Source organism: Strix uralensis, chromosome 12 (genome assembly GCF_047716275.1).
Source record: "Strix uralensis isolate ZFMK-TIS-50842 chromosome 12, bStrUra1, whole genome shotgun sequence".
In the NCBI taxonomy this organism is placed as follows: domain Eukaryota; kingdom Metazoa; phylum Chordata; class Aves; order Strigiformes; family Strigidae; genus Strix; species Strix uralensis.
In genome coordinates, this window is record NC_133983.1 from 21,618,737 (window position 1) to 21,645,655 (window position 26,919).

The 26,919-nt window shown below is 43.3% G+C and overlaps 1 protein-coding gene across 3 annotated transcripts; it reads left to right on the forward strand.

Annotated features, from left to right (window-relative positions):
- LOC141949019 (hepatocyte nuclear factor 4-beta-like) lies at nucleotides 1-25,424 on the forward strand. 3 transcript variants are annotated; one of them, XM_074882168.1, is made up of 10 exons: nucleotides 1-138; nucleotides 6,647-6,818; nucleotides 8,722-8,816; nucleotides 16,595-16,701; nucleotides 17,801-17,956; nucleotides 18,482-18,569; nucleotides 19,385-19,537; nucleotides 21,329-21,565; nucleotides 22,171-22,284; nucleotides 23,389-25,424. In XM_074882168.1, the coding sequence occupies exons 1-10, from the start codon at nucleotides 24-26 to the stop codon at nucleotides 23,523-23,525; spliced, it is 1,374 nt and encodes a 457-aa protein (XP_074738269.1). In that variant the 5' UTR covers nucleotides 1-23; the 3' UTR covers nucleotides 23,526-25,424. The 3 variants fall into 3 exon arrangements, with proteins under 3 accessions (XP_074738269.1, XP_074738270.1, XP_074738267.1); XM_074882169.1 differs by having other exon boundaries at nucleotides 23,600-25,424; XM_074882166.1 differs by having other exon boundaries at nucleotides 24-138; nucleotides 6,614-6,818.
- Nucleotides 25,425-26,919: the final 1,495 nt, after the last annotated feature.

Here is a 26,919-nt window from a genome sequence, read left to right on the forward strand (position 1 = left end):
TCCCTTGCTGTTGACAAGTAATAATGAAGCTTTGTCAGTCCATCATGGACATGGATATGCCAGATTATGTCGACTCCTTGGACTCCTCTTATACCATGCTGGAATTTGACAACCTTCGAGTGCTCCCAAATAACACCGGTGAGATTTCTGTTTGCTTCCTCTTGAATAACCTTTGTTATAAAGCTGAGCACCTAGGAAAGGCAGGTAGGAGGTGTGGGGCAAAGGGTGGAAGAAATAGTATTTAAGCAGCTGACCTGTCAACTTGTGTTGCATCTGCAGTTGTGCTTGGGTTGAAATGGGACCCCTTCACTTGCTGGTTCTATTCTGAGTTGTTATTTTCTTTGGTGGGCTGAGCGTCATGTCCTGAAGAGCCCACAACATATTGCAAATGTTTGTAGCGTTCTTCATGGCACGCCATAGACTTGTCCCCCTGTATAACTTGTGAGAGGAGTTATTACCAGTATTTCTTCCTTAAAATATGTTTCATTCCCATATATGAGTTAGGTTCATATTTAATGCCGGTAAAAAAATGCCGTCTCAAATGGCATTTGCCTATTACGCAGACAATACACCATGTGTCCAATTTAACTTGTTCCTAGGTACTTAGACTGAGAAGCAACATCCAAATCATTACTTGCCTTATATTTTTTTCTGGCTACCAAGATGGTCTAAAAGCCTTTACAGCACACAAAGAACTCGGCTGTGAGGCGTGAGTGTTTATATGCAAAGACTTCCGCTTTGCTCACCGAAATAAAGCATATTGCATGATATTTAGGTTTTAAGCAGTCAAAAGTACTCTGACATAAAGCGAACATTATTCTGTGAAATTAACTCTTCATTGTGTGAAAAATAAAGGGCATTTTAGTCATATAGCATGTAACTGAATGAGACTCCAACATTAGCAATGTCTTTGGAGAGTTTTGTCAGCTTTTTATGTAATTTTTCAAGAAGCTTAGTGAAATTAAGATGGGATTTTCATGGTCTCACGTTTGCTCATTAGCTGTCTCATCAGAAGAAATCAGAGTTTCAGTAGGGCTATCGTCTCCAATATAAAATGATTAGACTTATTATTGTGGGACATGGAGGGATGTCAGGAGACAAACAAAGTTAAAAGGCCCAAAGAAATTTGAATTTAAAGTTGACTTCAAGAAAAGCTCTGTTCCCAAATAAAGGATCTTCAATTTTTTTTTTTGCCAGTTCCAGATAGACTGGATCTTATTTCTTATTCTTACAGAAGTGTTTCCATCTGCCATCCTACTCCAAAAGTGTTATGTAACACAGATATTTCTCTTTGTCATTTGCTGCTGAACAACGAGATATTCTTTACTTTCTAGAGTAAATTTCCTCAAAATTCAATATAATTTTGCAAATTAACTACCAAAACCTGTTTGGGGCTCTCTGTTGTTTCATGCAGTGGAACTGACAGGTTGAGTTTTTCTGAAGTTTATCTAGATCAGTATTGTGTTATTTGTCTAGCTGTTAATGAGTAACTGGTTCCCTCAGGAACTAGCTGTTTTGAAATTAACTTGTTTGTCTTGGGTAAGTGTCCTCTTCTACAGTTTGTAAAAATAACTTCAAAAAAGACCTGAAATGTCCATGCCTGGAAATATATTGTTAACCAGCTGAGTTCAGTTCCCATAGGTAACTCAAAATAACAGTTCACACAGATACTTTGTAGTTTCAGAAATATTTTAAAAATTCTTAGAAGCAAGAAATAATCTCATTTTAAGTAATTTTAAAAATATACTGGCTTGTTATCTTTCCCGTTATGCGAGATTCATCTGTCTTATTTCCCCTACTAAATCTAATGGCAGTTTTGCACTTTATAAACATGAACAGGAAGGGGTGCAATATTTATTTTAAATCACTCAGGACTGTTTCTGACATTCTGAACAATTTTAAAAGTGAAAATTATAATATTTTCAAATAAGGTCATGCTTTCTTGAAATGATCTGTTTCCTTCTTTGGAATATTATTTCATCAAAATTTGGGTTTGATTAATGATGTAGAGCACTTCCAGTACTAAGCTTTCTGCTTCAGGAAGCTGCTATCATTTCGAGGTTTGCCTAGATATATATTTTTGATTTTCCACCTTTAAGTAGACCATAATTTGCCACATATTTTGAGACTAAATCAAAATAAAGAACAGAATCCATTATCGGAGTGGAAGAGGAGTATAAAAAATTGTCTGTCTTAAATATAAAGAATGACAAAAGGAAATGTACAAAAATCAATGCTAATCCTATCTTTCCTTTATAAAACATGTGTTGCAACTGCAGAAATTTTCCCATTCTGTACAAACTTGTTTCCTTTACCTTGGCTGGCATTATAAGCCATGTTCTCACTTGGGTTTTATGTGCTGTTAATACCCATTTCCTCACGCTCTTGTCAGAGTTTTTGGTTTGCTTAAAATATGAAGCATTATTGAAATATTGCGCTAATTCTTTAGCTGAGTGTCGGTGAACACTTTTTCCTGCAGTGGTGCTCGTTTTCCTGTCTCAGCACTCAAACACCATGCTGATTCCTGGGACTTTGGCACAAGGTTGGCGAAGAACCTCTCCCAGCCCTGCTGCAGTCTGACCCAATTCAGACCATGAAAAAGCCGTCAAAGATGTTTTGACAGTGCCTGACCATCCCTCAAGCTGTCAGAGTGCTTGTGAGGGACTCTGGCCTTTCTAGCTGGCCTCTTCAGCATTGTTAATGTAGGATTTGGGAACACTAAATCAAAGCAGTGTTTTATATCTCAAAAACTCCCCCTCTATTTGCTAATGTAGAAAGCGGCTGACCTGCACATGGCCAGGACTTCAGTGCTAGCCCCCATCCATCCAGACATTTGTATGCACAGGTTTTGCAATGCTGGCTTTGGCCACCAAGTTTGACTGCATGTGCATGCCCTAAACCTGCATTTATGATCTCTTTACATTCTAGCCCAGCACGTGTAATTCAGGGATTTGTTAGCTACAAATTATGTGCACCAAGACTAGCTTGGATTTCTGGGTAGATAAAAGCAAAAGCCATTCTGGAAAGTATTGTAAGGTAATTCTCCTATACAATGTGCATCCAGAAGAGATGTAGCCAGTAACATAACTGAAAGGAAAAGCAACAAAGAGGTCTGCAGTGGTTAGGTATTGTGCAGAGCTCCAGCTCTGAATGGAAGCCAGATACCATTCCCTGGCAGCATCCTCACTGAGACCATCCTCACTGTCATTTCTTATCACTGTAAAACTTGGCATCTTCATTTCAGCCCTGGTTAGGTAATGATTTACATAGAGAGGCAGAAGGTAACAAAAATTTGTATGCATTTTGGTTGTGATCTTGGTTGACCCCAAAACTGGTGAAGCCACTGGGACACTCTCATTAGCATTGGGTAGGCTGTAGTTTCCAATCTGAATGCTACTTATATATAACTCACAAAAGATGGTTGAAACTTCAGATTTTTCTGCCAGTGAATGTCCAGGACAGTGCTAGTGAGGAGTCTGGCTACAACCACGGGTCTTCAGCTCAGCCTGGGAACTACACAAGGTCAAAATGAGTTACAGTCTCTTCTTGGAGAGCATCATCAGTTGCGTCTGTCCCGGAGAAATTTCAGAGGCGCTGTGGCACGGCTTAGGAACTGTTCTGTTATACCACCGTGATGAGTGTCTATAACCAATACACATCTCTGAGCTTCTCTCTCCAGGGTGGTGAGAAAAAGTGTGAGCTTGTTTCAGCTGTTGTGAGCCAGGTGGACTCTGACCAGACCCATCCTAGCAGTCCTCGAGCCCATCTCAGTGTGGTGCTGAGCTCCAGGTAGCAACCCCTCTAGAGAGGCACAACATATTGAATGAAGCTCTGAGCAGGTTATCACCTCGTGTCAGTCAGGGCTGAAGTAACGGTCTACAGTTTTCAGCTGATTTCACAGGCAGTGACTGTGCTGGCAGGGATCCTGCCTTTCCTGTGCCTTTCCTAGCAGTGATCAGCCCAGGGAAAACCCAGATATTCCCCAAATACTGGGTAGGTTTGAAAGCCACATCGAAACAGTCTTCTGATGCACATGTTATTGGTTGTGCCTTTGCTCTTCTTTGAGCTAATTCTCATTTGGAATTCATCATTAGTTGGTGACAGGATTTTGTAGTTAAAATTTATCATTATAATTAACTTGTGCATACTGGCTTAGGGCTTGCTTTTTTTTTTATTTTTAAAAAATTTCTGTTCACGTTTAATCAAGCTGAAAGGACACATAGCTACCTAACAGGGACTGAACTTTTAGCTATGTATCTGTCCTAACTTAGAGCCACCCAACTCTGCTGTAGCCCATGGGGTTGTCTGCATTTTCATGGGTATAAGTGAGGACAAAATGCTAACTTCCACGGGCCCTCACATGTTCAGGGCTGATGGTCCTTCCTCCAGTAATACTTGATTTAAGGCCAGATTAGTAATTTCTTCCTTATATCAGCAAGCACCTCCTCATGTGTCCTACTCACATAGGGAAAAAAGTCTTCTCTAGTGAGTAAATGCTTTCCAGCATTAGTAACATTTTGCAATCTGGACCCAGCTGAAGGATGAATGGTCCATTGGACACGCAAACTGTATGACCTCGGCTTGATTCCTCTGAAGTCAGTAGAGAAAGCATGAGTGGAGAATGAGAAAATTTGCCTTCTTATCTGTATTTTTGTTGTGCAATTTTTTTAAATGGAATCCAGCACACTCGGCGCATTTGTTTATGGTCATATGTTCCTTCAAAAAAATAGATGGAGCAACAGATGTACGAATGTTTAGCAGTACAGTTACCCTCAAAGGCATATTCTAGTTACAGCTCATTTAATACTGAGTTATCAAGCAAAATAAAATGAAGAATCAATGTAAAAAAACTAAAAATCAATGTAAATTACCATTAAGCACCTCTGACACAGACAATGTTCCCAAAGGACCCAAGCGCCACTTACTGACAAATGTCAGAGCTGGGAGAATCTTACATGAGTTTTGGGAACAGGTAAATCTCAGTGCCTGTCATTATGACCTAAAAATGATTTTGATGGTGTCATTCTTTCTTGTCATGTTGCTCCCATCTTGCTACAACCTACTTATTTATTCATCCACATGTTAGAAGGTAAAATATAGATCAAAAGAGTTTTTTGAGGGGGTGAAGGGAAGGCTGACCTTTGCATTTGTGAAGTCTTAGCTAAAAATGTCTTAGTCTTAGCCTTAGTTAAAAAATTTTCCAGTTTTTTAAAAACTAAAGCTTTATTGGTGGTTTTTTTTTTTTGGCTTTTGATTACATTTTTAATTGCATAGTAAATATTTTCACTCTAACTTTTTGATGTGTATTCATACGCAAAAATAGCCTTCTCTCTCTCTCTCTCTGTATATATACATGTTGTGTGTGGATTACCCAAAGCTATTTTTATGCATTAGAAAACTTTCTTTAGACTGTCCAGATCAGAAGCCAATTCCTTCCCTTTGAGTAATTTTCTCTAAGACTTCTCATTGTTCAAAACAACAGCAGCTGAGCGTTTCTAGTCACTGCCCATCTCTTCTGCGAGGCAGGATGCGTCTTGTTGCAGAGACTTTGCTGAGGTCACTGTAGCACGAGATCGGCTCCCCTTGAGCAAAGAACATGCTCCCAGAGGTGCGATAAATTCATAAAACCATCTTGCAGTTAGTGCCCAGGTCAGGACAGACTCTGCAAACATTCCTCCTCTCAGTGAGATGTAAACAGTGTCATCTGCATCTTCTCAAGTGTCTCCTTTTTTTTTTTTTTTCCCTTTTTTTTTTTCTTCCCCAAGCTGTGCCTCAAATTAGGAGGATTAAGAGGGCAGTGAGTCTGGTGGTTAAGGCCAAGGGAGAAGTTTAAAGGGGAGTTTTCAGCAGTGTATACACAGGCCAGGCAGGAGCAGAGCTATTCCTGCCCCAAATGAGTGGGTGCAAACAGAGGACCTGACAGAGGGCATTCATATGACCTAATTTTAGGTCCCTAATTTAGAAGGTCAATCTTCCCACAACCCTCTATTGCTTCCCAGTGGAAAGCAATGAGCCTCTTCAGAGGGCAATTCAGAGCAGGACCTAGACTTCGGAGAACTAAAGTGACCTGAGTGGGAGCTGCTGTCTCTGTCTTCTGGCTGCAGAGGCGCTCTCAAGAGCAGCCTTTTATCTCCAACACCTCTGTCATGTGGACAAAGTAGTTCATCCTTCCTGCCTTTGTTGTCTCTTTGCTGCTTTCTACTTATTCAAGGTAATGATGTTTTCCACTGTCTTCTGTGGGCACCAGCTTTGAACCATGTTTTCCAAGTGCCTAACTGGGGAAGTGACTCCCCATCCCCCAAAAGCATATATCTCACATCCAGGTAAGGTTTCTCTCCATCTGTCAAGAAAAGTAGTGGTAATTGTTAAATTCTCATGAGCATGTTGGGTTATGCAGCTTGAAATCTCTCTGTTCACTGAAGCAAAGAAAACACCAATATCAGAAGTAAAGCAACTGAGTTACTCTCAGTTGTGGTTGAGAAGAGCATCACCATCAACCTGGAGGCTTTACTAGCAACACATACTGCATGTGCATGTGTGTGGGTGGCTGGGTCAGTGTGTGCTTTGCTTAAAAAAGCAACTTGCTGTCAGCTGACTCTAGTTTCCATCACAGAGGGGTCTAATGATCCCTGTTCTCTGCCTGCAGAGGCCATCGCAGCCGAATCGGCAAATGCCAACCTGCTCACCAACGGCATTGGCTCCCTCTGCTCCATCTGTGGGGACCGGGCGACTGGCAAACACTATGGGGCATCCAGCTGTGATGGCTGCAAAGGCTTCTTCAGGAGGAGCGTCCGCAAGAACCATGTCTATTCCTGCAGGTACCTGCATCTTCTGCAATAAATAAGTACAATTTATTGATGTTGTAAATAATTTGGGGTGAAAATTAGGTTGTACAACGGGACCCCTATCACAAATGCCGAATTAACATGCAGCGAATGCTAAGAGTAATACTGCAGTTTAGTTTCTGACTGGAAGACAGAGAGCTAAGGAGTAAGCTAAGTCCTATCTCATCTTGGACCCTGACATCTTTTGTCACACCAAGCCATCCATTTCAAGAGTTCACTGTAACTGCTTTCCCCATGGTGTAAATCCAGGGAAACTTATAGACCTGAGGTATGTCTGGGGTGTATAATACGTAAGTAGAGCCTTCTGGGTGCGGAGTGACACTATAACCTATCACAGCCTGACAAGGGAAAGCCAAGGTGGTAAAGGACAAAAGCTCCCGGGATTTAATCTCAAATGCAGTGTTTCTTACCTTTTCTGGTAAAAAGCAACAAGCATCCAAGAACCTGCCAAGCCTCTACCTGCCCCCCAGTGTCTTCATTTTTGTTTTGAAATCATTAAACTGTGTATGCTGACATATCACTAATGATTTTACAGTCATTCTGAGAACCTAGTGTGGACCAGCGATGATTCACGTCCACTTTGGCACATAGGTATACATTTGAGAGATTTTTTTTGCTAGGAGGAGGCTATAAATTATACAGCAGTTATCTTCGTTGACCTTAGAAAAATTTGTTTATTTTAACACAGGAGGAAGGGGGAAAAAAAAACCTGAATACACTCAAGCCCTTCATCTCTAATTAAAACCTGGAAGTTTTTTTTCTGTTCCAGAACTTTTCCTCCTTTAAGGGCGTTCCAAATTTTTGCAACGTGAGTCACCCTGTTTGTGCAAAATTATCCTGGGGTCCTTATCACTCCAACACACACCAGCCATGAAAGACACCCGAGGTGACAGCAGTGTCCACCCGCACAGTGCCCACCCCAGGATCCCTGCAGGAGGAGGCAAATAGCTACTACTAATTTCTTTGAAATTTCAGCTATCAGTCTCCTGGGAGCAGAGTTGTTGCCCCTCCCCAGGAATCCATGAATCTCTGTGATATTTGGCAGCTCAGGGAAGATCCACATCATCGAAGCCAAGCAAATGGCAAATGCTCGCTTGTCTGCAAATCCTTATTTGGTGAGCCACGCTGTATTTAGCCCAGCTCCAAGCTCTGTTGTTTATCGCAGACATGAATTCCTTGGAAAGTCTTCTGGCCTTTGTACCTTTGGCTTTTTACCAGTCTGGGAAAGTGCCTCAGCTTTTACAACCTGATGATGGTCTCGGAGCAACCCACGCTGCCTTCTCGCTGCGTGGCAGATTCCTCTTCCATCGCTTGACCCACCATGGCAAGAGCTGCCAAATCTATGTGGGCTGACCCTTGAACAGCACATGGGTTACTAAACCCTCCATTGAAATTACTAGGAATTAGGAGGAAGCCACATGCCTCAAAACTAGGCTGAAGACACAGAAGAGCTTGTGGTCCATAGTGTAATTATTCTACTCAAATCAGGACAGTCTTAACAAAGGGGATCAAATGAGTCCTGATGCCAAACACCCAATAACTGTCTGAAAGAGGGAGATGGAGTTCCTACACTGCCAGGCACCAGCACAACTTGAGTCGCAGTCACGCTTTCACAGCCAACACCACCAGAGTCTTCACAGGGTGGGTGGTCTGAAATTGCTGCGCTCCCAGCTGGCAGGAACGGCGATGGGGAAGATGAGGAACTGGGCCAAGCCAACGTTGATTCAATCCACTTCTTGCAAACTTTTGGCTCTTCTCTGGGTTCAGGCAATGTGTAGCTCAGTGAGGTCTGGGACTGTATTTGGGGCTGCTTGGTGTGAGTGGGTTGCAGATGCCAGGCTGGTTGCTCTGTGTTTTATTTTCCATCTCCTCCCAGGTTCAGTCGACAGTGTGTGATAGACAAAGACAAGAGGAACCAGTGCAGGTACTGCAGGCTGAAGAAGTGCTTCAGAGCAGGCATGAAGAAAGAAGGTAGGTGCAAAGAGACGTTACAAAACTGCCTGCTGCTGGCTCTGTCCCTACTCCCACTGCAGAGCATGATGGAGAGCAGCAGCAGCCCTGGCCCAGGGAGATGATGCTCGTGTGTCGCAGTGATAAAATTCTTGTTGTTGAAGCTGAAAGCCCCATTTCCTAGCATATCAGATGGAAATTTCAGTTAGAGCCTTGTGACAATATTCACCCACCATGGGATGCTGGACTCTTTAGGATATTTTTATACTGGGAAAAGGATGGGGTTCTTCAGGGTTTATTTAGTCTCTTATTGTTTCACAACAGAAATTCCCTTGCTACATACCTGCTAGTGCAACTCCTAATCCCAGCTGTGACAATCTCAGCCATCCTCATTCTCATAAATGCCAAGAACTGACTAATGCAGAGTAGTGTTTGGTGGTTGACTTTGCTGGTCCTTATGTAGCTTAGTGCAACCCTTAGGGCAAAGTACAGCCTGAACACGATGCCTTATGGTTCAAGAGAGGCTCCTCCATGGCACAGGGCACACAGGCAGTGCTCCCAGAGGCAGATGGTTCCTGTGTCCCCTGAGCTTGGACCTAAGTCAGAGTGAAACCCTTTGGTAGTGCTGTCCTCATGGTGGGTATAAGCATGTCTATAGAACCACTGTGAATGACCAATCCAGTATTGGTTGATGCCTTTTGTTGCACTTTACATTGGCTGTATTAAAAGGGGGATGGAGTATTGTAGAGCATTTGGCTACCAGTGATCATCGGGAATTGCCCTTCCAATGCACTGAAGGAAATACTAAATGTTACAGTGCCTAATGCTAAGCAAGAGAAAAAACACTGCTGTTAACCTATGTCTTAAATCCCTACAGCCAGCCTCCCTGGGGAAGTCTGGGACCTGCCATAGCATTTCTGATCTCTGATTGTTCAGTTTTTTACATGGTGGGAGAGCATGGATGCTGATAACCACATTTTATTTACTCCAAGCTTTCTGTGTAGAAACTGTCTTTGTACGCTGAGTACTTGGGAAAGTGGGGGCCCAACCCACAACTGACAGTACATCCCCCTGACATGCAGGTAGTTGGGTGACAGTTTCAGCACTCTTCACCCTTCATTCGTACCGTTTTCCAACCCACCGACAGCTAAAGGGTGAGGGAGCTAGGAAGGAACTTGAGAGTTTCTTTCCATGCCACCGAGTTAAACAGCCCTTACCCAAAGAGTGAAATCATGATTCCACTGAAACCAAGGGGAAATTTCTCGTTGATTTCTGGTAATTCATAAGATTTCACTGGTGTTGAAAAAATCTTTCCAACCTTCTGACCATATGTTTTCCTGGACAACAAGGGTGTCTTGCAATCTAGTGTAGGTCATGGATGTAGCAAAAATGCCTCTGGTTTAATTTAGGAGAAATGGAGTAAATACAATGGATGGAAAAAAAAATAGCCCTCAAAGTAATAAAGACAAAACTGAAGCATATCTGGTCAGTTCTAGATGGGGATGGAGCCAATTGCCGATGCAGCAAGCTCCACAGCTTGGAAAGGCTGAAATCTGGTTATCAGCTCCATTCTTTGAGCTGAAGCATGATTTTTATTTTATGGTAAAAGTTATAAAACCTTGGCTCATGCCTTCATTATTGATTGTAGCCTGGTGAAAGATGACTCATTTCAAGTTCCACATAGTCACATTCTTTGAAACATTTTTATGAGTGCAGTCAGGTTGTGTGCTCACAGACTGCTCATGTGTTTGGTAAGGAAGATTTTAAAGCACCTTGAGCAACTGCTTTGCAGAAATTAGCTTAGCTGACCAGAGCTATATCCAAAGCATGTGTGCAGGACTGTGAAATAAATTTTCTTGCACAATTGTGTGCACAAAAGGAACAGAGTTATTTGCTTTAGGGTGGTTCTAGATTAATATTAAACAGTATTGCGAAGCATTAGGGGAAAAAGAGAAGCCATGTCCTGGTACAGAGCAGTATAAGGATGTTACAAATGTTTGTACATAATTTTTTGATGGCATGCACTGATTCATGTTGGGAGACCACAGCTGTGACACCCACACTCAGTGTGTCCCGTTGTTCCAGCGCTGGCACACAAGAGTTTGACACTCTCTTTCTCTGGCACACACCACTTTTCAGTCAGCCCCTATAATAGCAATCAGACTTTCCAGGGTGTGGTAATAGCATTGTTTATTCACAGTAGAAGGGAAGAAGCTGGAAACATCCTTTTCCCAGCCTGTCTGTGACAATACACCTGGGGTGCAGTTAGCAGGGTTGTGTCACCCTCGCATGTTCCCCACCACTGGCACCCCACTGGCCCACTGCTCGATGGGTGTGTGCTCAATATTGGAAAACCTGTGGTTCCCCAAATGTTCTTATTCCAGCAAAACTCACTGAAAAACTGGAATTTTGGATCCAGAGTGATATTTTTTTCCAATCTTCCTGTGTTGTAAGACATGACATGACACATCTGGACATTTCTTTCTCTCTTTTTTCCCCTGTTGGAAACAACTCTAGTGCATAAGAGATTGAGAGGAGCTATATTATCTGGCCTGGTAGAATGGAAATTTCTGCTAAAAGAAAAACCTATGTGATGCAAATACCCGAGCTAGCTCTAAACTGCCTGTCTATAGGGGCAGCAGTGTCAGTGCAGGGCTGAGGGTTTCAATGTGAGCTGGTCCTGAGAGCATCATGCAGTTGGGTTATAGGTTTGTTATGGGTTTGGGGAAGCTGGGCAGAGGTTGTTGAGAAAAGCATCAATAAGGTGCTTTAGATTGTCTTGTTTGTACACTCTGAATTTGATCCTGCTTTCGGAAAGGACCAGGACTGTCCCACACAAACCCTCCACCTCTCGGCTTGTGTATTGAGATTCATCGGTGTCAGCAAGAGCAAGAATGGGCCAAAACTTGAGTCGTGTGGAAAATCCAGTCCCTAGATTTCCTAGGAATTAGCTCATTCAGAAACACTCTTATCTGAATTACATTTTTGGTATCAAGAATTCACTTTAATAACTACAAGTAAACAATCGTTAAAGAGAGGTAGAAAAGAGAGGAAAAAGCTTGCTTAAACACAAACCCCTTCTTGTCCCCTAAAACGCCACTATGACCAGGATTTAAGATTTTTACAGGAGATTCACTCCTTTATTCTTGCTTTGTGGTTAAGGCTGGGAATGTACCACAGGGTGGTCTGAGTGTTTCAGGGATTTTCTGGCTGTTTTCTCTGATTTTCTCTCTTTGCACAGGAGAAGGTTTGATTTCTATGGCTTTGCACAATGCTACCAGACAGGTTTTTGCTCACTACAGCATCAGTGAATGAGGAGTGCACCAGATACTTAAGCACCCAAAGAAAACAGCAGAGTACTATTTTTAGCATCTTACTGAGATCATGTTTAACCTTGAATAAATTAGCAAGGTATGATTTTTCAAGTAAGCCAGGTCATCTACTCACATGGAGTCGAGTATCTGAAAACTTGGAAGCCTTTCGAAATGCCAGCACTGCACTGTCAGGACTCCATTTGCTGATGAAAAAAAAAAGGGGTTAATATTTAACCTCTCACCCCCTTTAAAGTAATTTATGAATGTACATGAACTCTTTTAGTTTTACACAGAACTAAACAGAATTATTGTATCACTTATGGCCACAATTCAGTGGAAGGATTTGAGGCTATTTTTTATTTATTTTTGTTAAATTGGACAGGTTTATAAGACAGTTTTATTAGTGTTTCACAGAACCTTTATCTTGTTTCATACCTTTTGTTTGTACATCTCTTCTGCCAGCTTTTAGAAGGCTGAGACTGCAGTTTATTGCAAAGATGGATGGAAAAGTTAAAGCATCTTCCCCACTTTGTGATAGTCATAAATCAGGCCAGAAGCCTGTGAAGTGATTAAATGTGCATGTACCATAGGGATTTATTTGCAAATAAAATATACTACACCTACAAAATCAGAGGTAGCTTGGGGAAAAAAATTATTTGTGCATACAATCAGCCAGCAGAAGGGATAAATTTATTGGTGGAGACAGAAACACTGTGAGCACTGGTGAATGCCAGCACTGTGCTACGGCGTTTGCACCTCCCTCCTCCTGCTCTCTCTTTATGCCATTTATTAATACATTTCCAACTCCATTGGGTTTAAACAAGGATGTTTTTAGAGGAATAATAATGGAAATGGTAACTCCCATGTAGGCAGGGCTTTAATCTCTGCAGTTACTGTGGAAAGTTACTGGTTTGCTGCTGTCCCCTTCCAATCAATGCCTGTGCCCGTCTTTATCGGCCTCCCCGGAGGTTCCTCATCACAGGCTCTGTACCTATGTGGCAAGGCAGCAAGGACAAAATGTTTGGGAAACACGGGTTTGTTGCAATCCCACAAACACACTGCTGTTTGTTCAAGAGCCACTGTGCGTGCTCTGCTGCCGGCATCTTTGATGCACTCGTGGCAAAAGGGCCAGGGCTTGCTCTGAATAACAAACCCTCTCTGATGGCTCCTCTACGTCAGATGGAGAATATGTTTGTTTTCCCGGCTGCTTCCCACAGTCAGGACATGCCATAGTTGTGGACAATTCCTCAGAGGGACACGCGAGCACTATCTTGCCCTCTCTCCCCTTTGTATGGGGGAAAGCCCAGGTTGGGACCTCACTGTCCCTGGCCGGCAGCATCATGGGGGCTCGCTCCCTCTGACGTCCCCTTCTGCAGGGCTGCAGTGGCCCTTGCCAGCGTTTATTTGCTTTGGGAACTGGAGTGCTGTGCAGAGGACAGAATTAGAGGAAAAAAATAGGCGAGCAAAGCTTTTGCCAGGCATATATTATAAATAATTGTCCCCAGGAGACAGTGGGATCCAGCACTGGGTTTTTAGTCCTCCCTGCAAGTTTGCTGAGTTCTATTGACTGCAAAGCTAAGATCACGTCCAAGCCCGAGCACCCTCAGCGTCAGCACACCCCTTGAGCATTCCTGATGCCTCACCACAAGTGACCTATCCCTTCCCTTTTACAAGCACAATAAATATAGCAATATAATTACCACACAGTAATAGATTAATTTTGTGGCAGGTAAAACATTAACTCCCTTTTGTATCTAATTCCATCACATCTTGGGTACTTTCAGTGATAACACCCAAATCACCTTGAGAAAGTTGATCTGTACCATCCACTTACACTTGAAGACTGAGCTTATCAGAGCATGAGGGAAGCACTGAAATATGTGCCATAAAAGGATTCCGGAGAAAAACAGGCTGAGGCTTCTTAAAGGAGTCTGTCATTGGGAAGTAGGACCAGGTCTCCCTGGGTTTGTAGGACTTATGTAAAATAAGATGTATAACTTGGTTGGAAAGGCAAAATTTGTACCTTTTCCTGTAAGTGGACAAAAAGACCCCCATCACCGCCATAGAGCTACGTGGGGGAGCATCTGATATGAAACCAGGCATGGAAAGTTGGGTGGGGACTTTCCAAGGACATCAGTGATGACCTTGTTTCTACTCAGTGCTGGATGCTGCTGTTTGTCTTTCTGGTGTACAAAAAAAAAAAAGCTGTGAAGGGTTAATCCATTCTGAAGATTAGTTATAGATTATGGTCCCTATAACCACCTTCACCTTTGGACTGGTGGGGATCCCCAGCTGAACAGCCTTTTCCATCACTCCCTGTCATGCATAGGGTAGTGTATGCTGCTGTCCAAAGTAGGTTAGCAGAGACTCCAAAGGGCTGTAGTAGTTTTTTCTCTAAATTGATGTCTAATTGCCACTATGTAGTATCCATAGCCTGAAAAGGTTCCAGTAATATATATGTGTGTTGCATCTTTTACAAATCAATGTACCCATCCGGCCCCTTACAGCCATTCAGGCAAGGTTGGCACCGAGGTGCAAAATGGCTTTGGTGGCTGGACCCCAGCAGATCCCCACCAGCACATCCAGCTCAGCAGCAAGTGGGTCCTGACTGACAGCAAGGCTGAGCCTCAAATCCTGGAAAATAAATACCATGCTCCTGCTGATAACGGGAGATATTGATTTTTGTCACTGTTGCTTGTTTTCTGCCCCTTCACTTTGTTGGCCTCTCATCAGAGGCCAGTTAGGAAAACAAATCGGTGGTTGGACCTGAGCTGACAAAAAACCCCCACCTTCCCACCCTGTGTGCGAAACGGTGCCCACATCTCCTCCTGTGCATGAATTCAGAGAAACGTGCCCTGTGCAACAAGTGCTGCTTGCTCTAAAGTGAGGCCCAGCAACGAGGTAAAGTCTTGAAAGAGTGATGGTGAAATGATTTTGCTGCCTCTGGAAAAAAAAAAAAAAAAAAAGTTGCTGAAAAAATCTTCTCCAGTGGCCACTTTTGAGCCAAACCAGCAATATTTCACATCCAAGGGGTTAAAGCAGAGTGAGTCGCTCTTTGACAGCTATGTCTGCGTCATTCCTCCTAAATAAAACCAAAAGGAGCCTAGAATTGATGTAGGAAGGAGGAGGGATGTGTTGCACTATCACCACATGCTAAATCTTCCCGCTCCCTCTGCTTTAAGGACCTGACAATTGCCTCTCCGAGCTGTATGTAGCCAAGAAGTATGAGCTGTCAGGGAAACGCTGAGTCTGCATTCAGGCTCCTTCCTCCAGCCCCACGTGGGCTTGTTTGCTGCTGGACGGAGGCAATAGGGCTTGGGGGAGAAACTAACACTGAAAACAAGATTGGACTAAGTCTAAATTCTGCTTTTGTCTCTGCTGCTGTTTCACTTGATGGTTGCAGTTGAGGTGAGTCAGTTCTTGGAGCCTGTGTTGCAAAAATAAGCTGCCAAAGTGGCAATAAATCCCTTACGTTCAACATGCAGGGTTGACAGAGCATGGGCCTAGATGTGGCTTGTGCTTCAGGGAAAAGGTTGGTTTAAAGAGTGGAATAGACCTCAGAAAATCAGCCTTTTTTTCCTAATTCACCATGGCATGGCCATACCTTTCTGTTTGCAGAAAGCCCAGGGCTGATCTTCACTCTGCTGTGGTCGCTATAGTCTGTCCAAGGAGCGTTGTATCACTGTTATTAACAGTTCAGCCACTCTGAGCTGATTTACAGCAGCAATTTGCACAGGGTGCCAGCAGAGCTGGAGGCAAACCCTGGCTTGGTTTGTTGCCCAGCTGTGTGCCGGCATCGCTGTCAGGGTTACAGGCTCACTGAAATCCGCAGCATGATGGGCAAGGCTGAGGGAATGGTTTTAAGGGGGAATTGGCAAATTTAAGCTTCCTTTCTTTGGAGCTTCCTTAATGAGGTGACTCTTCCAGCTCCCCCTCAGCTCTGGAGATGTCCCCCAGGGACCACGGGAAAGGGAACAGGGAAGAAAATGCATTAGAGATATCCAAGGCTGCTTTGAGGTGGGATCAGAGGATGTTTTTCCCAGTGCTGCCGTAAGACGAGATACAATCTCAAGAACATCCTACTGTACCGGGAGCTCAGGAGAGGAGTCCTCAGTGCAGACATGGCAAAAAGGGTATTGAAGGGCAGGTCTCCAGCCATGTGGGTGCATTGCCAAGTGAAAAAGTTGACATCAAATCCCCAAACTCCCCCTGAGCTGCATCACACCCAGTGAGACAAGCTAAGGTGTGGTCTGACTGCCAAAGGGCCTTATCTCCCTCTGTTGCTCCTGTGCGTGGTCTTTCTCCTCTCTGGTGTCCTTTTCCCCTCCCCTGAGGCCTATCTAATCCTATTCAAGCATTCAACAAGAGTGGAAGGTCTTGGAGGCACTAAAGCCCCATCCACTCCTGTTTGAGGACCACAAGTAACAGCAATCAGTTGTGTGGGAAGTTTCTTGCTAACACAAACCCTGCTCGCTCTCATTTCAGCTGTGCAGAACGAGCGTGACAGGATCAGCATTCGCAGGAGCAGCTACGAGGACAATGGCTCGCTCTCCATCAACGTGCTCACTCAGGCCGAGGCCATGGCGCAGCAGGTATGAAATGCAGGGACAGCCCTCCAAACAAGTACACGGCCCTCAGCTATTCCATATAAACTCCCTAAACCAACCAGGGCTGGATCTTTTGCTGCCCTTGGATGGCTCTTGCAGAAAGCCACAGGGAAGAAAATGCGTTAGAGAGATCCAAAGGCAGACAGTAAAAAATCCTTGGTGCGTTATCAAGACAACAAGTCCTGCTAGGAGCAGATGCAGCCTTTGGTGTGGGAGATGCAAAGCTGAAATTCTAAGGACTGAGGGATGTTGCAGACTCTGGGCCATGTCTGCCCCCAGCCTGAGTTGTTGCTGCACTCCTAAAAACTCACTGCATTTCACGCAGAAGCTTACCCCTCCTTGCTGCACACTCCGTCCTGCTCAGAACATAATGTTCCCATCATGGTTGATTTTATGTTTTCTTGTAACTTCTTTACCAGGGCAACAATTTTAGGGGAGAAAAATAAAGCTAATAAAATCACTGGGCTTCAAGTAACGCTGATAGCTTTCTTATTTCATGTTCTACAACGAATTTCACCCTGCGCGTCCTTTAAATTCTTATGCAAATATCCTTTCTCCACTGAAACATACGGTCCAGATGTTGCATATTACATGCGGCAATGTGTCCACTTCCTTTTCAAAAATTATTATGCTTTAACTCTCTCTCCCCTCCCCATGCAGCTCTTTAGAGATTGAAAAGGGTGTTTTGTGTCCCAGACAGCAAGCTGGGGGAGAAAGACTGGATGCATTTCATGCATTTGGCTGGCTGAAGTGACTGATGGGAAGCTGAGACCCAGTGCTGCTGGCTACTGCTAGAAACGGGAATATTAATCAGATTTTTGTCCTGAGCCAGCCTGGAGAGTGGGGAAGGAGGCGGAGGAGGGAGGGGTGTCTGTTGGGACTGAGCACCACCTCGTGGAGGTTTCACCATGGGCTGTACGTTGGACAGTATACACTGCTGAGCAAATAAATGTGCAACCACAATGGCGACCTGATGAGGTTAAAGTCTGCGAAGGCTCCCCATGTTATCAAGGAATTGTTGTTAAAGAGAATGGCAAAACAGCATAGATCTAGTCCCAATGCAACTGGGTTGTTTCTCTTTCAGTATTCATCGCTGAGTCCGGTGCACAGCGCGGACATTGCTATGAAGAAGGTTGCAACCATCAACGATGTGTGTGAATCCATGAAACAGCAGCTTCTAGTGCTGGTTGAATGGGCAAAATACATCCCGGCATTTTGTGAGCTCCCACTTGACGACCAGGTAAAATGCGAGTGCCTCTTTCCTGCAAACCCACCACCCTCCATAGGAAATCCCAGTCATACCTTTCAACAGGAGAAGGTGACATTAACATACAGATCTCCCTATGCAGAGCAACGAACTAGCAGGAGAGAAAGAATAATAAAAGAAGGGATCAATTAAAAATAAGCTGAGTAGCCAAAGTCCCCCCAGATATAATAGAGTTGGTCACTCCGGTCTGCACAAGGATCCAGACAAAAAGTACTGGTTTTCCCTTTATTGGTACCATTTATTTCCTAAGAACTCAAATTACTGAAGCCCCTCTTTGTTTCAGTTTGAAAACACCTTTTTATTTATTTTGCCGTAAATGTAGCACTTCTGAAAAGTGAAGATATACTAATAATTTCTAGCTCTTAATAGTACTTTATCTGTAGATCTGACATATCTAAGCAAACACCAAATTTAGCTTAATCTAAACAGCAACAGCTCACTGTTCTCTTCTCTGTTTTTCAAACATAGTATTATTCCTTTCTTCTATGCCATCTCCAGGTTGCCTTGCTCAGAGCCCACGCAGGGGAACACCTGCTCCTTGGGGTAGCCAAGCGGTCCATACCATACACCGATTTTCTGTTATTAGGTAAAGTAGTGAAACACACTCATGCTTTTATAATTCGCACGCCTGAATCATTGCCAAGTATCCTGCCTGACTGAAATCCTCTCTGTGCTCCTGCGCATGGTCTAGCACATCTGGCTTGAGACTAAGTGCTTGAGAACGTCTCTGGAGAAGCATAAAAAAGAGCAAGCAAATTCACTGAGACTTTTACAACTGTTCCCTTACTGCTTTGAAATTGTGGATGAGAAAACCCCCAATATTTAAATAGCATCTCAAACTGCTTTGCTTTGTTTTTGTAACTGAAATTACCAGGACACAGGCAATTAGGTATTTGGATATCAGCACTTAAAAACTTAGCAGAAAGGTCTATTAAAAATTATACTGCAAATAGGTATTTCCTTTTCATGTAGCTCTCTGCCACCAAAATCCCAGGTGGGATTATTCTTGGAAAAATACAAATACTGACCTTGAAAGCCACACATTAAAGAAAAGAGGAAGGGAGAGCTTTGTTTAGAAAAAACCACACCAAAAATAAAGATGCAACACCACTTGTAAAGAGATGCTGGGTATAATAAGGGTAAAGCAGAGCAGAACGTGAAGCAGGCTTTGTGTACAGTGTGGGTGCACCAACGTGTGCAAACGAGATAATTAAGGACCAAAGAATGAGATCTACGACTTGCTTCTCAATTGTGAATCTGAGTATGAAGCTGCACACTGGAAATCTGCTGCACATGGGCACTGGAACTACCTGGCAACATGCCTTGGGGTAACTTCTGGGTGGGGCTGTGTCCGCAGAGCTAGAGTGAAAATGTGACGGTGAATTTCTGTTGTTGCCCCAGGGAATGACTTCATCATCCCAATGCACTGCCCAGAACTGGAAATCGCTCGTGTGGCCACCAGAATCTTGGACGAGTTGGTGAAGCCCTTGCGGGACATCCAGATTGATGACAATGAGTACGCTTGCCTTAAAGCCATCATCTTCTTTGATCCAGGTAAGCTTCCTTCCTGACTGCCAAGCATGGGGCTTGGAAAGGAGTTGAGGGTTCTCCAATAACCAGGAAAACCCCTTGGCATCAGCTCTGCATTTCACTCTGTCTCTGCCTTGATGAGCAATACTTAGCAGTGCAGCAAGGACATGTTAGAAGTGACCTGTTCCTGAACACTTCGCTATTTAGCAAGCAGTAACTCCAGCCAGACCGATGTGCAAGACTCTGCAGACCCTAGAGGAGTTCTGCTGCTTCTGTAGCTTGGCTTCAGGAAAGCCCATCAGTCTGAAATGAAGGAGATGACTATTAAGGACGTATATGCCTATATTGAATTATGCATAAGTGAAGTGAGTCAGCTAGGCAGCAGCGTGGAGCATCCAGCAGAGTTCAGAAAGCAGCATTAAAAACCACAGCGAGCTGGACTGTTCAGAGCACCCAGAAATATCAAGGATGTCTGTTAATGGATCTTGCTGGCAGCCTGTACCAACCGAGGTCAGGGCCGATCCGCACAGGATGGAGAACAGGGAAACACACAGAGGCAAATGAAAGCTTGTTTTGAACCTTTGCTGTATTCACATTCCACAAACACGGGGGGTTCTGTCTCAGCCCGGGTTCCCCTCAAGCGCTCCTGTTTCTGTATGCCTACAGCACACACAACTGCCTCTCGCTGCAACACTCGAGTCCCTTTAGTGTGTATTGCCCTGCAGCTTGGAGAAGAGATGGGGGACCAATCCCAAACCCAGAACAATGCCCTTTTGTCTTTGGCATCTGTTAGCATGGAGAAATTAGAGTATCTTCCATTAGCTGTTTTTTGCTGTGTTCGCTGATTTGAAATCAAGATACGGGAGTTTTACAAACCTCATGAACTGTGGCTCGCCAGAGAACCTGCTGTAAACCTGAGTAAGGGTGGTATTATCAAATTGAGTCTGACAAATTACCTTCTTGGCTGATCAGTATCTCAGTGAAGCTTTAGATCATTGCGACAGTGAGGCGCTGTGATTTCATCCAAAAGGAAAAAGTGCGAGGCTCTGCAGAAGTGAAACGCGTTCATGCTAACAAGTAGGCACGTCCACAGAGTTACATGCTGACATACAATAATTCATAAACCACTTAATTTAATCTCTTGGCATGATGATCCCTAAAATGTGGTGTTTGTGGATTCTTTGTAGATATTGAAGGAAATGCTCCAGTGAGACAGAAATCCCAGTTTTAGATAGCAGGAGAGACAGGAATGGAAGGCTGTAAATCCCAGCACTTCACCCTACCCAGAGGGCACATTTACTTGCTTAAGCAAAACTGGATCAGAGGTCCCTGAAAAATGTACTGACCACAGGTCAAAGACAGGAAATGAAGACAAGAATCTGATGCTGCAGCAGGTATAATTGCAACACATAGGAACTAAACCAGCATGGCAGTAGCTGGGACTCAAAGTTTTCAGGGGAAAATTCCAGGCTGTTTGCTTGGAAGGACAAATATGGTTCAACTTCTAAATCCTTCCTCTTCACTAACGGCAGTAACCGGACATCCATCTGAAGCAAGCTCTTATTTTCTTACTGTTTCCCCTCAAATTGCCCTCAAATTACTGTTTCCCCTCAAATTCCCCCTACTGTTTCTGTGTTCTATGTGAGATATGAAATAATGGCAACCCAACGTTAATCTGTCAGATAAACTTGGAGACTCTGATAATATCAGAGGATCACTGGCATCTCACCCTTTTCCCTCTACAGAGCCTGACTGACAGCGTAAGACTTTTTGGTTACACAGGCCAGCAATTAACTTCGTTTTTTCCCCTCCCAGACTGCAAAGGCCTGAGTGAGCCCGGGAAGGTGAAGAACATGCGCTTCCAGGTCCAAGTCAACCTAGAAGACTACATCAATGATCGCCAGTACGACTCCCGAGGCCGGTTCAGCGACATCCTCCTCCTGCTGCCCCCACTGCAGAGCATCACCTGGCAGATGATAGAGCAAGTCCAGTTCGTGAAGCTCTTCGGTGTGGCCAGGATCGACAGCTTGCTGCAGGAGATGCTGCTGGGAGGTACAAACCCTGCTGAGAAAGGACAGCAATGTTGTTTTATTTCAAAGCCATTACAGGGCTTTGTGTCTGGGTTTGTGTCCTTCTCTGGAGGATGTATGGTGGAGAGAACTTGGTCTTGGGAGGTGGGAAATGAAGGTTCAGATTGAATTGTGGCTTGAACATGGATCCTTCTCACTCCAGTCCAATCCCCAAGCCATTTGTTTCCAGCCTGTCTCTGAAAGTCTGACCCAGGATCAGTTTTATAGAAATGGGTACGCTCTGTGGTGCTTCACACCAGTGAGGCGCTTGCCTTTTAGGCAAATTGATTTGCAAGAAGACAACACATTTTTTGTTAGCAATATGCAAAAATTGTAACTATACAGGAAACCATGATAACAGCAGTAATTGAGTAAACCTCAGCCATCCTGGGGGGTTGTCCCTAGAAAGTGAGAAGGCTGAGGGCAAAGAGGACAGCCAGAGCAGGAAGGAAGCAAAGATGAGCCAGGACATTAACCCCCACCCACAGAGGTCTTCCACATTCTCTGAAAAAAATGAAATTTGGCCCAGAGCATCTGGCTTCTCGGTAACTATGCAAAGAATGATGTCTTTTCCCGCTTCCACTGCAGGAACCACCATTGATCTCCAGTACCAGTCAGGACCTCCCAACCTCAGCCTGGAACCGCTGCCAGGGCATGTCCTCCCGAGCAACATGAGCTCTGTGATTCACACCGCTCCAGACCGTACGTGTCCATTTTTACACTATTAGTGTGAGCATAATGAAGGGACTGGATAGGAGAAGCAGTTAAGAAAAAGACCTTTAAATTTATTTCTATGTTTAAGCATTACACTTTAATCAGAGTTCACCCCCCCCCCCTTGCTGACTTCCTTTACTACGCAGTCTGGAAACATGCTTTCAAAGAAAAGCTGGGATTTTCATGTAATAGCACAATCCAGAGGGATTTTGAGATGCTACTAAACATCACAAAATTTAAAAAAAAGAAATCAAGATTGGCGACACTGTGTTTCTAGGAATACAGGCCGTGCTGTATCTGTGTGAGATATGAAATAATGGCAACCCATTATTCCATGCTGGGAAATACCACAAAGCAGCACACACAGTTATTAGTGGCAAGAGTTTCCCTACGCAAAGCATCTTGGTTGCTGTCAACCAGAACACAATATGACCTGAATACAAGACAGTCTTCAACCACTCCGGGCACTGCTGCTAGGCAATGGCTATTTGTTAAGGCATTTATCCACTGTAGCAGCAAACGGACCATGCTATTAAAAGAAAAAAGTAGAACATGAGTTGCAATTTAACAGCCACTGCCATGTCCTCACAATGTCTTGCACACACAGTCTCCTTCTGACTGTTACGATCATCTACCTCCTGTAGAATATTTTGCTATTTCTCAGCCATATAAATGTTGGCATCATGTATTTTAGCTTGCTTGCTTTTTTTTTTTTTTTTAAATTTTTTTTTAAGCCACCTTGCAGCAAGGGAGATTAGAGAGATGCTGTGTTCTGTAAATGAAGAATAGTGGCCAGCAGGTTGAGCTCTCCTCTGACAAGGAGAGGGAGGACTGGAAAGCAGTTGGGGGCATTTCCCAAGTGCAAAATACTGAGAAGAGGTGGTCTGTGCCTTATCAGTCCACCCTGTGCCTCATCACAAGCAGGAAGGAAGAATATGCCTGAACATGCCTGAACTTGGGATGGATCCCTCTGCCCCATCCCCCAAGCTCCCGCTCCTTGGTTCATAGGATGGTTTGCTGATTTTATTCGGGCTCTGCTCCATGGAACAGTGTCCAAGTCCATTTTAATTCTGTTTCTTTTCTCTCCCACAGCATCTCCTGAAACATCCCTTCCATCTCCTTCTACAAGCACAGGCAGTGAAGACTATAAGCTAGGCTCTAGCACAGGACCCAACGTTGTAGCACAGCTCTTGCCTCAGACAGTGATACCCAAGCAGGAGATTTTATAGGGAGAGGTGGAAGGAGAAGCTGGGAGCAATGTGAAAACCGTGCTGAAAGTGAAACGGGCCCTTTCTCTTTGCAGAGGCAAAGCACAGCAACCCCCTGCCTGTAGCCGGATCTGTCGGTCACACTCTTTCCCATCCGTGAGTCAAGCACCAGGTACCAGCTTGCAGCAGGACTCTCACCACGGGTTTTCCCACCACCGTCACCCTCATTTCACAGAAGATTCGGGTTAATGCTCTTTGCAGTAAGACCAAGACTGTAAGCTCTTTGGAGCAGGGCTTCTGATCACATTCGTTATCTCCCAGCTTGGTGTGATCACAACCCTTTCAAAGCCTTCGGCCGCTGTCTTCCTAAAACCAAATGCCTTACACAGCTCCTGGTAATTGTAGTGAGTACGGCGTGTCTTGAATTGTCAGTATGAAAAGGTCTATTCCCATTAAAAATTTAGTTACACTCCCATTTCTCCTGCTGCGTGTTAAGCTTTAGGAAGAATATCTTCATAACCCTTCACAGGCCAACCCTTCCACAGATGTGTCTTGCTCCACATAGACCAGCTAACTTTTAATGCTGGTCAATTATTTGTCATCTGGAATGCCAATAATTTGACATTCTCCATAATTTCCAGTATATCTAGAGTTCAGTTGTGAGTCATTCGATGCATCCTCTGCTTTGTGTGCACATCTCATGCAGCTCCAAGATGACAGCAAGGATCTCTGCATCAGACCGCGGCTGCTGGGTCTACTAAAACCCACAACTGGCAGGAAGCTCAAGAAGCTGCTGACTTACCAAATCACTGTTTTGTACCTTTTGCAAACTTTTACTGCAAACGTATTTGAAAGAAGCAACAGTTGTAACAAAAACGCCAAAAAACCCTTTTCTCCAGTAGACAGATATGCTTTTGCTGTAGTTTTATGTAACTTTGCAATGTCTGCAACCTAAACTTCAAAGCTCTAAATTAGATAAAAAAGGAAGAGGCAGGTCTCCTATGAGCTATTTATCATTTTAAAAAAAGTCTGCATTTAAAACATAAGGTGCTTCTGCACTTAAAGTAAAACTTAATCAGTGGTAGGTGACCAACTATTAACCATTAAACATTAACCATATTAACTACTTAAAATAAGCCCACTAGATGACTATAGACCCTCCAACGTTCCTAAAGCACAGTCATTGTTTTATGGTGTTTATTTGAAGCAATGGACCTTTATTAGAATAAAGTAGATTGTCAGACATGTACAAAACTTAGGCTCATCTGTATACAACTCCAATGATCTCCATCAGAGAGCTCTTGAGGGATCAGGAGCAGCCGAAGAGTAGGACATGATGGAGAATTCTTAGCTCACAGCTCCATCAACCCCCATGCATCCCCATGCATGGCAAAAATGAGGTGATGGTGCCCGGCTCTGGTTTGGTGAAGCTTATGTCACTAATGCTCGTGAAGCACTTTGAGATCCTCAGATGGAGGAGGCTATGGAAATGTGATCTAATTGAAAGAGAAGTTGGGAAGAGCACCTGAACTTCCATCAAAAGGGGAATACTTTGTCTCTCATTCCCTGGGGAGATATTTTAGAGTTGCCATTCTACAGCACAAGAGATCTGAAAACCATTGAAGACTGGGTTGAATTTCACCTAGGATCACAATGTTTTATTTTTCTACTGTCTATGATGAATTTGATCTGACATTATACGCTGATAACTTTGATTTGAAACAGCTATATCTGGAAACCAGGTTCCACTGCAAGCATTCCTGCTGCATGACAGATGCAACTGTACTCGGCTAACATTGCTTCCAGTTCCTCCACCATGTAGATTACATTACTTTTCTAGAAATTAAATGTACATTTATACTCATTAATGGTAAGAAAATATATCTATGGGGGAAATAAATTCCATATTCTCATATTTCACATGGACGGTTTGCCTTTTTTCTTTGATTCAAAACCAAGTTTTCAAGTTCTCCAATGCAAATACCTTAGGGATTTTCACTTTAGGGATTTATTTTTTGTCTAAAATAATCACCTAGGGCTGCAAAGCCCAGCTTTCACTTGAGACTGATGTAATTAACAATCTAAGATATTATCTGATAGAAGAAAATAAAATTGTTTGGGAACAAGTAGATATTGGCCTCGGCCTCCAGTGTTCAGCAAGTCCGGTGAAGGTTTACAGCAAGAATAATTCACTGTATTAAGGGTCAGAATAGATTCATGGCAAAAATCTCTTTCTAGCTTCCCTATGTCAAACCCCACTCTAAATTAAACCCATATTCTTATGCAAATGTATCTTGTAAGTGACTATTTTATTACATTTCTGCATTATTGGAATTAGGATTTTAACAAAAGCGGCAACAAAAGTTGTCAGGACAACACGAATCACATATCTTAAGTAATAAAATCTTACTTATTTCTCTGTAAGTTATCTGTTTCTTTGCCAATTATAACATTTGGCTTTATTAACACTGAATCTGGGTCTTGTATTAACTTTAGCCTGCACTACAGTATGAGGAGAAATTGCAGTAATATTTTGGAGGTGCAAAGTTTCACTTATTAAGAAAGTAATTGTGATTGCTGTGATGCATGCTGGCTATTTTGCAGACCTCTTTCCAAGAGTAACGTGCATTACAGCAGCATCTATGCTACTGCAATAGAGTCAGGAAATACTGCAAAACCTGAATGACAGTATTTTTCCATGAAGAAATTCAGAACATAAAAAAAAGAATGAAAAGTGACACAAGCAAAAAAATTTAACAGTCTCATCGATCAAGAAGCACCAATCCATATTCAACCCCAAAGCACACTGCGTGAATTGAACTGTTGCTCTGTTCAGTGGAATAACACTTAAAAAATATACAGAACTGTAATGCTGGTGCATTTCATTTTAGTGTTATTAACAGAATTCAAGACTCATTTTACAGTCCAACTTCTGTATTTCAAAGCCTCTTACGCCACTTTCTTTCTCCAATAGCATCGAATACATTCACATGTTAACACAGTGCCAACAGAAAGAAGTGAGAACAATCCTAGAAACACAGCACTGCTGCACAGGGTAGGCATAAAGAAGTCCATAAATGAATTCTTTCTCGCTCACTGCTGCCAGCTAAGACTTCAGACAAGGTTTATGAAGCAACCTCACATTACTACTAGAAATTAAACAAGAAAATAAAAAGGAGATAAATTAGGTCTGTTCCGTTTGGAGAGTAAACAAACTCTTCCCTAAAATAGATGTAAACACAGCACTGCCTAACTGTTGTGGCATACAAATATAATCAAATCATTAACCTGCTTAAACATACAAGAAGCAGCAGCGCATAGTTTATATGACTATATTTGGAGCTATTTTCTCCACAGAAACAGCAGTGTATAGAAGTGTGATACTACACCCAGGAAAGGTACCAAAGTATTTTTT

Bases quoted from the DNA above. Each gene is read 5' to 3' on its own strand.
- LOC141949019 (XM_074882166.1), top strand. From the start codon at position 24: ATGAAGCTTTGTCAGTCCATCATGGACATGGATATGCCAGATTATGTC. The intron at 139-6,613 runs GTGAGATTTCTG...TTTCCATCACAG, and splicing joins AGTGCTCCCAAATAACACCG to AGGGGTCTAATGATCCCTGT. The intron at 17,957-18,481 runs GTAAAATGCGAG...TGCCATCTCCAG, and splicing joins AGCTCCCACTTGACGACCAG to GTTGCCTTGCTCAGAGCCCA.